Below are 14,298 nucleotides of genomic sequence, written 5' to 3'. Positions count from 1 at the left end.
ATTTTCGGATAGTGCACTCAGTATAATGTCACTCGATGCTCTGTCCCTACCACCCGTCCTAAACATCTGAGTGTCCCAGTCTATATCTGGTAAATTGAAATCTCCACCTAAGACTATAACATGCTGAGAAAATTTATGTGAAATGTATTCCAAATTTTCTCTCAGTTGGTCTGCCACTAATGCTGCTGAGTCGGGAGGTCGGTAAAAGGAGCCAATTATTAACCTAGTTCGGTTGTTTAGTGTAACCTCCACCCATAATAATTCACAGGAACTATCCACTTCTACTTCACTACAGGATAAACTACTACTAACAGCGACGAACACTCCACCACCGGTTGCATGCAATCTATCCTTTCTAAACACCGTCTGTACCTTTGTAAAAATTTCGGCAGAATTTATCTCTGGCTTCAGCCAGCTTTCTGTACCTATAACGATTTCAGCTTCGGTGCTTTCTATCAGCGCTTGAAGTTCCGGTACTTTACCAACGCAGCTTCGACAGTTGACAATTACCATACCAATTGCTGCTTGGTCCCCGCATGTCCTGACTTCGCCCCGCACCCGTTGAGGCTGTTGCCCTTTCTGTACTTGCCCAAGGCCATCTAACCTAAAAAACCGCCCAGCCCACGCCACACAACCCCTGCTACCCGTGTAGCCGCTTGTTGCGTGTAGTGGACTCCTGACCTATCCAGCGGAACCCGAAACCCCACCACCCTATGGCGCAAGTCGAGGAATCTGCAGCCCACACGGTCGCAGAACCGTCTCAGCCTCTGATTCAGACCCTCCACTCGGCTCTGTACCAAAGGTCCGCAGTCAGTCCTGTCGACGATGCTGCAGATGGTGAGCTCTGCTTTCATCCCGCTAGCGAGACTGGCAGTCTTCACCAAATCAGATAGCCGCCGGAAGCCAGAGAGGATTTCCTCCGATCCATAGCGACACACATCATTGGTGCCGACATGAGCGACCACCTGCAGATGGGTGCACCCTGTACCCTTCATGGCATCCGGAAGGACCCTTTCCACATCTGGAATGACTCCCCCCGGTATGCACACGGAGTGCACATTAGTTTTCTTCCCCTCTCTTGCTGCCATTTCCCTAAGGGGCCCCATTACAAGCCTGACGTTGGAGCTCCCAACTACCAGTAAGCCCACCCTCTGCGACTGCCCGGATCTTGCAGACTGAGGGGCAACCTCTTGAACAGGACAAGCAGCCATGTCAGGCCGAAGATCAGTATCAGCCTGAGACAGAGCCTGAAACCGGTTCGTCAGACAAACTGGAGAGGCTTTCCGTTCAGCCCTCCGGAATGTCTTTCGCCCCCTGCCACACCTTGAAACGACCTCCCACTCTACCACAGGTGAGGGATCAGCCTCAATGCGGGCAGTATCCCGGGCAACCACAGTCGTAGTCCGATCAGGGGATGCGTGGGACGAGCTGGCCGTCCCCGACAAACCCCCATCCGGACCCCCACAGTGATGCCCATTGGCAACAGCCTCAAGCTGTGTGACCGAAGCCAACACTGCCTGAAGCTGGGAGCGAAGGGATGCCAACTCAGCCTGCATCCGAACACAGCAGTTGCAGTCCCTATCCATGCTAAAAACTGTTTTGCAAAGAACGTCTGAACTAATCTACAGAGAGCGCAAACAAATCGACAAAATTTAAACGGTTATTAAAATACAAGATTGCCTAGTAAATGCAGTAATGCTGCTACTTGCGCACTGCTGACACTGCTCGGCGGCGGAAGGAGACTATGCGAAATTACACTATTCAGGTACTAAAACACGATGCTACACTCTCAAATACTATAATACGCCCGAAATTTATGAATTAAACAATGCAAGTACCAAAAACACGCAAAGAAATTAAGAATTAAACTATGTAACAAATGAGTGAGCTAGGAGTATACGACTTGCTGCTGCAGCTGCTTATCCAACGGCGGCAGGGAGCACACTGACTGCGACCAACCGACACTGGCCGTTCAAAACAAAACAGTAGACAATCGACTACGCGAATTTACACTATTCAGGTACTAAAACGCGATGCTACAACTCTCATGAGTCCCATAGTGCTCAGAGCCATTTGAACCAATCTCTACAACTCTCAAATACTATAATACGCCCGAAATTTATGAATTAAACAATGCAAGTACCAAAAACACGCAAAGAAATTAAGAATTAAGAGGCTGCATGACGCGCAACTTCTCTCCCGCCGTCCATGGCAAGGTCCATCTTTGCAACCACGAGACCACGCAGCGCGGTAAAGATGGGTCCGACAACACGCCGAACGGACCACTCGGGATTGGCATCACATTCTCTTCGACGAGTGTCGCATATGCCTTCAATCAATCGTCGGAGACGTGTTTGGAGGTAACCCAGTCAGGCTGAACGCCTTTGACACACCGTTCAGCGAGTGCAGCAAGGTGGATATTCCCTGCTGTTTTCGGGTGGCATTATGTGAGGCCGACGTACACCACTGGTGGTCATGGAATGCGCCGTAAACACTGTACGATACCTGATTGCCATCCTTCGACCGATAGTGCAACCTCGCAGCATACTGGCAAGGCATTCGTCTTCATGGACGACACTTCACGTCCCCATAGTGCACATCTTGTGAATGACTTCCTTCAGGACAACGACATCGCCCGACTAGAGTGGCCAGTATGTTCTCCAGACATGAACCCTATCGAACATGCCTGGGATAGACTGAATAGGGCTGTTTATGGACGGCGTGACCCACCAACCATTCTGAGGGATCTACGCCGAATCGCCGTTGAGGAGTGGGACAATGTGGACTGACAGTGCCTTGATGAACTTGTGTATAGAATGTCACCACGAATACAGGCATGCATCAATGCAAGAAGACGTGCTACTGGGTATTAGACGTACCTGTGTGTACAACAATCTGGGCCACCACCTCTGAAGGTCTCGCTGTATGGTGGTACAACACCCAATGTGTAGTTTTCATGAGCAATAAAAAGGACGAAAATGATGTTTATGTTGATCTCTATTCCAATTTTCTGTACAGGTTCCGGAACTCTCGGAACCGAGGTGATGCAAAACGATCTACTCATCGGACCTTCAGCATTCTTCAACAGCACCACCTTTTTAAAGGTTCTACACCCTCTTGTCTGAATTGCTTATGCCCGATATGTTACCCATGTTCAAGGCCACAGTCCTACTTAGAAAAAAATTCTTCCTAACTTTTAAACTTGTATTACATGTTAACAATTTTTTTTTCAGAAATATTTTTCTTGCTAATGCCAGTTTGTATTTTATATCATCTTTACACCGGTTTTCATCTGTTATTTTGCTGCCAAGATATCTGAATTCATCTGCTGACTTTAGTGTGGTCTTTTTAGTTTAATTCCGGTAGCGCCACCTGACTTATTTCGACGACATTCCATTACCCTATTTTATTTTTGTTGAAGTTTATCTTTTAATCACTTTTTAAGACTATCCACTCCGTTAGGCTGCTCTTTCACAATCGATGCCGTCATCGAGAATCTTTAATTTCTTCTATTAGACGGCATCTATGTTTCCCCCCTAGACATGCATGCATGTTTCTACAATCTTCGATTTCTCCTCTAACCGGTCCTGCTTAGCTGTCATGCAGTTTTTTATCAATCTCATTTTTTATGCGTATGTAATCTCTTTCGCTTGCTTCATGTGCCGCACTTTTCTGTTCTCTCTTTTCTACAGGTAAATTCAATATATCCTATGTTAATCAAGGATTTCTCCTCTATTTTCTTCTTCTTCTTCTTTTTCTTCTTCTTCTTATTATTATTAATTTTACGTATGTGATTAAGTGGTGTCTTTACCACTTCATCCCTCAAAGATTCTATTGTATTACTTTCCCGCTTTCAAAAGTTTTTGCAATTTCTTCACTTCTAATGTTTTAATGTTCAGGTCATAGCCAACAAATTACAGTCAAAGGCCGCGTCTCCTCCTGGAAATGACTTCCCCTTCAAAAGACTGGTTCCGAAATCTCTGTCTTACAAGTATGGAAATATTCTGATCTCTTCCGCCATACAGTCTCCTTAAATGGTTCTTACATCAAGTGTTTCCAATGAGTAATTGTGTTCGGTGCAAAATCCTGCCAAGTGGCTTTTTCTCTCATTACTATCCCTCTAGTCTATTTTCTCCTACTATTTGAGCTTCACTTCCTTCACGTAATTTTGAATTCCAGTCACCCATCAGAATTAAACATTTTTTCCTCTTTACTGTTTTAATAACTTTGTCTGTGTCCTCATATATTCTTGTAATCTCTTCTTCATCTGCAGAGATAGAAGGCAAATAAACCTGTACTACGGTCGCCGTACTGGGACTCTAGTCTGGGGCCTTTTCCTTTCACTGCAAGTGCTCCACCAGCTGAACGTTCCGAGCACGACTCACCACCTTCTCTGACAGCTTTACCTCCGACGTTACCTCGTCTTTTACCTTCCGAGCTTTACAGATCTTCTTCCGTCTAATTTTCAGGAATTTCACTCCTGTAAGACGGAATATGCACAGATATGGCTTACGTTCATTTTCAGAATGAAATTTTCAGTGTGATCTTATGTGGAACTTTCTGGCAGATTAAAACTGTGTGCTGAAATGGGCCTCGAATTCGATACTTTTACCTTTCGCTGCCATCTGCTCTAACAACCATGCTACCGCAGCATGCCACACGACGTGTCCTCATTGCCTTACTTCTGTCCGTACTTCATTTTCTACTTTCGGGTGCTCGAGTAGCTGAAACTCAGTAATAAAAAAATTGTGTGAACTTCTCATCGATGGAGTTTGAACGATGTTATGCGACGTCCGCACCCAACTACTGGCGACAAAAGATGGAACTATGGAGAAGAAGAAAAATAAGTTGCTTGAGCACCTGCAGGCAGACAACAGAGGTATAGGTTTCTAGTACCGGTCAAACACATAGTTTTAATCTGCCAGGTAGTTTCGTATAAGCACTGTAGAGCGAAAATTTCATCCTTTTAGTATTTTCGTGGAACTTGGATTGGCCTACGATAACTTTTGGCTAAGCTGTTCATAGTAGGTTAACCTATTATCTTATTAACTGTGGAACCTTCTCCTGCAAGACCCGCAAGACCCGTATAGGGCTTTGTGCTGATAGCCCTACACTGACCTGATCAGATGTCCCTTTCCGCCTGACATGCACTTCACTAATTCTCACTTTACATAAATCCAACACATTGTATCTCTAACCTATCTACCCGATTAATGAATGTAACGTTGCAAGCTGCGTCCCGTAGGATCCCAGTTTTGTTTCTATAGATGGCGACATTGTCCTGAGTAGTCTCCGCCAGCAGGTCCGAATGAGGAGACTGCCTCCGGAACATTTAACTAATGAGGAGGCTGACATAATTAAGCCATATGACAGAGCAGCATACGGACAGTAAGAAAATGAAGGTTGCAATTTCCCCTTATTTGCAGCAAAGCTATGCTGGCTGATGTTCCAAGGCAGATCAGCTAATCAGACCAGTGGAATTTCAGTCCCCCATGACTATTAATTTTCCTTTCCGTCGTATCTAGTTGGCATATAAACGTGTACTACTGTGGTAGGCGTGGGCATCGTGTCTATCTTTGCTACAATACTGCGCTCACTATGCTGTTCGTAGTTCCTTACACAAGCTCCTATTTTTTTATTCATTTTTAAACCTGCTGTTGCATTTGATTTTGTATTTATAGCCCTGTATTCCTCTGAGCAAAAGCTTTCTTTCTCCTGCCGCCGAACTTCAGTAATCCCCTCTACATCTAACTTCAACCTATCGATTTCCCTTCTTAAACTTTTTAACATACTTGCACCATTAAGGGATCTGACATTCCACAGTCCGATCCGTAGAAGACCGGTTTTCTTTCTCCTGATAATGACGTCCTCTTGAGTAGTCCCCAACTGGAGATCCGAATGGGGAACTATTTTACCTCCGGAATATTTTACCCGAGGGGCCGTCATCACCATTTGACCAAACAGGAAAGCTGCATGCCCGCGGGGAAAATTACGGCTGTAGTTTCCCCTTGCTTTCAACCGTTCGCAGTACCAGCACAGTACACCAATGGAAAGGTCCATGTTTCATGGGTGGGGATTGTCATTCAACCAGTGAAAATTTCGAGTTTTGTAGCAGTGTCACCAATGTGAAGATTGTGAACAAGCTGTATGTGAAATGTGTACTTTTCATGTTACATCTATAGGTTCATAAAGTCGTCGTGTGATGGTTGTAGGGCTACACTGCATCTTGTGAACAATGTATTGCTGTTCCCGCGTTCAGACGAAAATGGGAACTTGGGCGAATATCTTTTCCTGCATATGCTAAACACTCTACGATTAGCAGTTCGACGTTTCGGAAATCGTTGATACATTTTTCCACACATGCAGCAGCACTTCCGTACAAGAGTCATAAACGTACGCCATATCAGCAAATTCTTCATTAGCGCAAATGTGTGAAATTTTAGGCAGCGCTTGTACGAACACAGTTAACCAAGGTCTCCCTCTGATACGCTCTTAATCCCTCACACTACTTGAATCACAACACACTGAGGACAACTGCTCGTTGAATGGGCTAATTCAATGGCAGAAAGATGTGCCGAGCAAAGAGAATGAAAGAGATGATGTTGGTTCGGCTAGAATGAAACATCAGTGTGTTGGGTGGATAAGACACGCACATGCTCGCCGCTATCCCAAGAACAAATGTACATTAACCTAGATTACTAAATCGTCTTAAAATTTGCGACTACGTTAGGATATAAAACAAGAATTTGTACTTAATTTGGTACGTAACATTCCACTGTAGATTTAATAACTGTAACTAACTAATGTATAACCTACATATTATAACTTCCTTTGAATATAATGTGGAACAGTAAACTTTACGATGGTTAAGTAGCAATGTAACATTTTCCTGCCTTTAGTGTTCTAGATATAATTGTTTTTTATTTCGGAAACCAGCTCAATAGGGCATATGCAAATATGAAGTTTTTTGCTTCAAATGAGCATTCCTGTCGTATCCCAACTATGGGCCATTTCTCTTAGGACGCCCTCCACCTGCTCAGTAAAGACTGATGCTTACAGTGAACTAATCCTCATTTGCACTGAATCGCCGCACCCAAAATCATTGCAACAATGTTTTCATAAACACATCTGGAATACGTGGGACTCTCCCGGAGAAGGCACCAAGCGAATGACGTCTTACACTGTCTCTGGTCTTGACAATGGGCTGAGGTCGGCACCAAGATTCTACAAGCATTTTCAGGGGTTATTTCATGATAAGAACCCTTAGTCCTACCCAACTACAGGGAATTTGATTGATGCATCCACCCGCTGTCCAAAGTATCCTCAGATACTTTCTAAGAGATTAAGATCCGGTGATTTAGCAAGTCAATCGAAGTGCGACAGTTTGTCTGAGAATTCGTCAAATCAGGAACATATATGTGCACCGCTCTGCTTACGGCTGTTGTTATCTCCGATGACAGGTGAGTCCACTGCAGACTAATAATGAAGTAAGGGCTACAGCTGGTTACTATGAATGGTTCATATTCACGGTAACAGGAATCAGTGGTCCCAGATCGTGATAGGGAAGTCCAGCTCAAAATAATAAAACACTGTAGACAGGAAAACCCATCTTTGCGAACTATTTTCCTTTTCTGGAACCGTTCATTTTTATTTGTTCACTATTTATTTTTTATCGAGTTGCGCACGCTACATAAAATACTTAAAATAATTTACAGAAAGAACCAAGTACGCACAATTATTATATCTGCTCGATAAATTCATTGATTATATTATGATGTCAGTTTATTATTATATCTGCTCGATAAATTCATTGATTATCTTATGAAGTCAGTTTGTTTAGTTCGATTTCCTTAGCTCAATGCGTCTTTAGAAAACATTACATTAGTCGGCTGAAGTGACGAGAAAGTGACCGCAAGGTAGGTAGACGCACGCCAAGACAGGAAGAGAAGAATATCGGATTACAGAACCTGTTTACGACCGAGCGCGAACAACCTCGGTCGTTGTTAACTTACGAGAAAAGCGTACGTCTTGTGTTGGGATTATTAGGATGAAATAACTGGAAATACACCAAAATAAATAGTTTCTTTTCTTTGTGCAGGTGTGTAAATTAACTACGCATCAGAGTAGCATACTATCTGCGTACGAAGTGAAGATTTATTTGGTAAAATTGGCCAGATGCGAGTAGGACTCGCGTGCTGAGGGTTCCGAATAAACTTAAATAAGTATACAGACAGTACATACATTTCGGTACTCGAGAATCTCGTCTATTTTTGCCTGTTATCGGCACTGATACTGGAGGGATATCGATCCCAGCGATTCTAAGACTCGCGAGAGCATTTTAATTTCTATAACATAAATGTGGCAAGAATACGTGCACGGGGCAGGTGACCTTTATTATCATAATCAGCATTTCTCCATTCAGGCTGATTGGGTCCAATTTGCATGAATGCCGAACTGCTGATTGTTTTAATTGCTAGTCTGACGTCGGATAACAAATGAATAAAAAATTTCTCGTGGTATGTAAATACAACTTAACAATTTTCAGACTTTTTTTTTATCTACTCGAACTTTGAAAACTTACCTCTTGCCAAATTTCATCATTGTAGATCAATTGGAAGTACCCTATAAGTTTTGATGAGTCATTTTGCGAGCGTCAAAGTATGTGACATAAATCACAATGCCTTCTGACTGCACTGACGTAGAAACTCACTTTTATTAAACCGCAAATAGAGTGACTACAGATTTAAAAATGTGACTCAAATTTGACCTTTATATTGTTGCCCATTTCTGAAAAAAGGACGGACAGACAGATAATCAGACAACGAACTACAAAAACACTTTTTTCCCTTGATATGCAAATATTCAGTTTTGTGATGTGAACGTAAGGACAGAAGACAGACAGGCAGGCAGGCAGATGGACAAAAAGTGGTCCTATGAAGGTTTCGTTTTTACTGAGTGAGACACGGAACTCTAAAAATAACGACTTCCGACGCAAGAATTGAGAAATTGCCTAATAAAATTAGAAATTTTTAATCAGCAAAAAGTGAAAAGACACCAGCCTTTTTTCTTTCAAAACCTTAACAATGTATCACACATCAGTGCTTTGGAGATCTATACCACTGAAAAAGATAGGTTTTGGTTAGCCGTCAGTTGATAGAGCGCCCAAGATTCATGAATGGAATCAATCAACTGTTATTTGAGAAAGAGAACTTCTGAGCGAGCACAGGTAGGCGTTAACAGACATGATGAAAAGGATATTAAATTCAACAATTCAGTTAATACACTTTAATGGGCTTAACATATAAATTTTGCACACAAGCGTATTTGAAAATAAGAGTAATGTTCACTGCTTGTTCACTACTGATAACTTTACGCATATTTCGGCCATTTAACTTATTATGGAAAAGGGAACAAAAAAATTGTCAATGACACTCGCTCGTCTTTTTAGTTAAATTATTAATTTCTGTCACAACAGCATAAAATATGAACACTTTTAGAGGTTCTCGTGTTTCCTGAAAACACTTTGGAATATTTTATCTTGTATTTGCCTGAAGCCGTAGGTTTCATAAGAGGATTATATTGATACTTCTTCATTAATTTCGATTCCTCTTCTGTAAGAAACATCAAGTATTTTTCCGTGCTTCAAGCAGATCCATCATGTAAGATAGATGCCCGTTTATACCTTGAAAAATTGTGTATTCTATGACGAAGGAGAATTATAACAAGACGTGACTGCAATTCTACTTGTACTTTCCTTGCCAGTATGTATGTCGAAGCATGACTCTGTGATGCTTCAGAAGCAAAAGCTTCGAATTTGTATTTCAGAATTCCTTCGAAACATTATATAATACAGGGTGATTCAAAAAGAATACCACAACTTTAGGAATTCAAAACTCTGCAACGACAAAAGGCAGAGCTAAGCACTATCTGTCGGCGAATTAAGGGAGCTATAAAGTTTCATTTAGTTGTACATTTGTTCGCTTGAGGCGGTGTTGACTAGGCGTCAGCGTCAGTCGATGCTAAGATGGCGACCACTCAACAGAAAGCTTTTTGTGTTATTGAGTACGGCAGAAGTGAATCGACGACAGTTCTTCAGCGTGCATTTCGAACGAAGTATGGTGTTAAACCTCCTGATAGGTGGTGTATTAAACGTTGGTATAAACAGTTTACAGAGGATGGGTGTTTGTGCAAAGGGAAAAGTTCTGGACGGCCGAGAACGAGTGATGAAAATGTAGCACGCATCCAGCAAGCATTTGTTCGCAGCCCAGGAAAATCGACTCGCAGAGCTAGCAGAGAGCTGCAAATTCCACAATCAACTGTATGGAGAGTCCTACGAAAAAGGTTAGTTATGAAACCTTATCGTCTGAAATTGGTTCAAGCACTGTCTGCAGCTGATAAGATTAAAAGAATCGATTTCTGTGATTTTATCCTTGCTCAAATGGAAACAGATGAATCTTTCGTTTCAAAGATTGTGTTTAGTGATGAAGCAACTTTCCACACTAACGGGAAATTCAACCGTCACAATGTCTGTATATGGGGCACTGAGAATCCGCGGGAAACAACTCAGTATGAACGTGACTCGCCTAAGCTGAACGTTTTCTGTGCCATTTCAGCCAATAAAGTTTTTGGTCCCTTTTTCTTCGAAGGTGCTACTGTAACTGAACTACAGTATCTGGAGATGTTAGAGAATTGGTTGTTCCCTCAGCTCGAACAAGAAGCACAACAATTCATATTTCAGCAGGATGGAGCGCCACCACATTGGCACTTATCTGTCCGTAACTACCTGAACGTCAACTACCCGAGGCGATGGATCGGCCGCCAGGCAGCCCGTGACAGAGCACTTCATCACTGGCCTCCAAGAAGCCCTGATCTTACCCCCTGCGATTTTTTCTTATGGGGGTATGTTAAGGATATGGTGTTTCGGCCACCTCTCCCAGCCACCATTGATGATTTGAAACGAGAAATAACAGCAGCTATCAAAACTGTTACGCCTGATATGCTACAGAGAGTGTGGAACGAGTTGAAGTATCGGGTTGATATTGCTCGAGTGCCTGGAGGGGGCCATATTGAACATCTCTGAACTTGTTTTTGAGTAAAAAAAAATCCTTTTTAAATACTCTTTGTAATGATGTATAGCAGAAGGTTATATTATGTTTCTTTCATTAAATACACATTTTTAAAGTTGTGGTATTCTTTTTGAATCTCCCTGTATATCAGATGGTGGACAACGATATCAGGCATGTGGTTTTACGAAAACCGAACTTTCATTTATGGCACTGACCCCTGTTCTGTCGTTTTCATCTTCTGCATCAAAACTAAGAGCTGTCGCTACAGTACTCTGAATAGTGAAGTAGAACCAACAGGAGACAAGTTGGAATCGACAAAACCTAAAAAAAATTAGGGCTAATGGAGAGAGCGGTTCTTTCCTAATAAAATATGATTATCTTTAAACAAATTTTACTTACGTGACAAGTTCCTTAAGACAGATTCTTCACAGTGGCATGCAGATAAATATGTCATCAAAACTGTATACCTATTTACTAAACTAAAAGTTGTAAAATATCTGTCTGAAATTCAAGAAAGCAAACCAGGAACAGAATCTATATATACCTAAAGCTGTGTCTGAGTATCCACGTAAGGTTCCAGGACAAAAGAGAAAGACTTTACCTAGGAATAAGTATGCCTAAGCAACATGTGATTTTTTTGGTTCGTTCTGACTCACACATCTAGTAAACAGTAGGTTCATGGATTGCATTATTAAAATTAATGTACCAATACGTAATTAATAAGTAAGTTAGAAATATAAATGTATTTCGTTAAAATCCTACTTCTGAACAAGAAATTTGAGATAAAAAGTGGATACTACCTTTGCCATTCTATGTGTTTTCGAATGGAGAGGCACGCCTTCCCGTTTGCCTACTAAGCCAAAGTGATGTACAACTCATTTCTTTGTTTAAAGAAACCAAACTACCTGTTACCACAAACAAAAATAAGACCCTCCCTAAGTGTCGTGTTTTAATTTTTGAAGAAATGCTAAAATCGCAAGTTTCGTGTTAACTTCCTTACAGTACAGTTTAGAAAATGATTAAAAGCCATCTTAATAACTAGTTAAGTGAAGCAGATCAAACGTATTTAAGAAGTATTCTGAGAAGTAGGGACAACTATTGTTCCTTGATTGTAGTGGATTACACTTTGTAGAGCGGCAAAGCTTTTATTATTGTAGGAAGTAGGACCTGACGTATTGCATCACTTGATGTAACAGAGGCATTAAATGTTACACCCCTAATATGGATCGTTCACGGAAAACAGCTGAGTAGAACTCATACTATATGTAAAGCTGGCGTTTGGGCACTGGGGGTTGGAGCTATTGAAATTAACCACATGTTTCAGGGCCATAAATTAGGCGATCCGTCACAAAGATAAACCGATATTCTTAGCATGAAAGAGTACTTTTGACATTATAAAGAAGAAAGGAGAGAAACTGATGACACGAAAAAATACACACTTCACTGGAGAAACTGGTAGGCTTGAAACATAATAGCTTAGCCTGAGCACAAGATATTCCCCTTCCGGTTGTGCATAAAACGGTCGTCTGAGCACTGACCTTGCCTCTGTCCAGCTGATAGTTGTCCCGCCACCAGGAAATGACGGCTTCCGGCCTGGAGCCGACTGCCTCACACTCCAGCACCACCGTCTGCCCCGCTTCCAGCACACTCGGCCTCTCCAGCAGCCGAGTCTTCAAGGGCCGTACTGGAACAAACACACGACCACTTACACAGTGCCCGTTGAAGTGTCGAACTAAGAAAAACAGAGGTGCAGCTATAGCTATTACAGAAGCACACGCCCCGTGTACCCTCTCACAGCATTTTCAAAATGGCTCTGAGCACTATGGAACTTAACATCTATGGTCATCAGTCCCCTAGAACTTAGAACTACTTAAACCTAACTAACCTAAGGACATCACACAACACCCAGCCATCACGAGGCTGAGAAAATCCCTGACCCCGCCGGGAATCGAACCCGGGAACCCGGGCGTGGGAAGCGAGAACGCTACCGCACGACCACGAGATGCGGGCACAGCATTTTCGGAGGAGATATTGTACTCTAGGTGGAGTTGGTCATGATCAGCACAATGATGTAAATGGATGAAGGCGGAATTTAAGGGAACTATCCACACGTTTTCCTTATTGGTTTTCCTAAAACACGGAAATATCTAATAAGTAATTCACGATTGTAATAGAAGATTCGCGTCTAAACCACAAAGCATGGTGCTACTCGATGAGTCGTAATCTGAAAACTTGATGTCCCAGGAGGAAAGGTCTCGCGGTTCTAGGCGCGCAGTCCGGAACCGTGCGACTGCTACGGTCGCAGGTTCGAATCCTGCCTCGGGCATGGATGTGTGTGATGTCCTTAGGTTAGTTAGGTTTAAGGAGTTCTAAGTTCTAGGGGGCTGATGACCTAAGATGTTAAGTCCCATAGTGCTCAGAGCCATTTGAACCATTTTTAGCCAGGAGGAAAGGTGTTCAGAGATTTGGCAGGAACGATTGTTCGAAACAAAATCTTCAAGTAAACGTATTCTTCACCTTCAGTACTGTGACAAAAATATCTTCTACTGGAAGTTTTTTGCTTTACATATTTTTAGAGATGGTAGTATGGACAAAAAAAGAAAAAAAGACGAGTAAAAAATGGTTCAAATGACTGTACGCACTATGGGACTTAACATCTGAGGTCATCACATCAGTTCCCTAGACTTACAACTGCTTAAACCTAACTATCCTAAGGATATCACACACACCCATGCCCGAGGCAGGATTCGAGCCTGCGACTGTAGCAGCAGCGCGGTTCCGGACTGAAGCGCGTAGAAACGCTCGGCCACCCCGGCCAGCCGACCAGTAAACATGGGCTCTAAAACGCATACGTAAAGAGCTATAAGCACTTGTTCATCTTTGTTACGTTGATACACATCTTTTCTACTGAGCGATTGCTCATAGCTTTAAGGTATGCGTATACTTGATTTCTTTCCTCCGAATGATCGTTCCTGTCATACGCCTGAATATCAGCCAGCCCACCCTGGGAAAACTCTGTGTGTGAGTGACAATTGTTTGTAATTTTATTTCAGTCCATGGCACAATGCACAAGTTACAGATGGAGACATACACTTCGACTTGATTCATGTGTATCCAGCGCAAATAGTAACCAATTTATGTTATTTTATATCGTATTGAATCCCTAGATCTTTAAATGAAACTTCAAAGCTCTGAAGATGATCCGACGGAGGGAAACCGATTTACGACTTAA

The 14,298-nt window shown here is 42.4% G+C and overlaps 1 protein-coding gene across 1 annotated transcript in view; it reads right to left on the bottom strand.

The window, feature by feature from the left end:
- Positions 1-14,298, bottom strand: part of LOC126482181 (hemicentin-2-like) — an 865,734-nt gene that overhangs the window by 176,420 nt on the left and 675,016 nt on the right. Inside the window, exon 6 of the mRNA XM_050106159.1 lies at positions 12,605-12,750. Within this exon, the coding sequence (XP_049962116.1) occupies positions 12,605-12,750 (146 nt within the window). The remainder of the gene's footprint in view (positions 1-12,604; positions 12,751-14,298) is intronic.

The sequence above is a fragment of the Schistocerca serialis genome, chromosome 5 (genome assembly GCF_023864345.2).
Source record: "Schistocerca serialis cubense isolate TAMUIC-IGC-003099 chromosome 5, iqSchSeri2.2, whole genome shotgun sequence".
Lineage (NCBI taxonomy): Eukaryota > Metazoa > Arthropoda > Insecta > Orthoptera > Acrididae > Schistocerca > Schistocerca serialis.
This window is presented reverse-complemented; position numbering and strand designations above follow the sequence as displayed.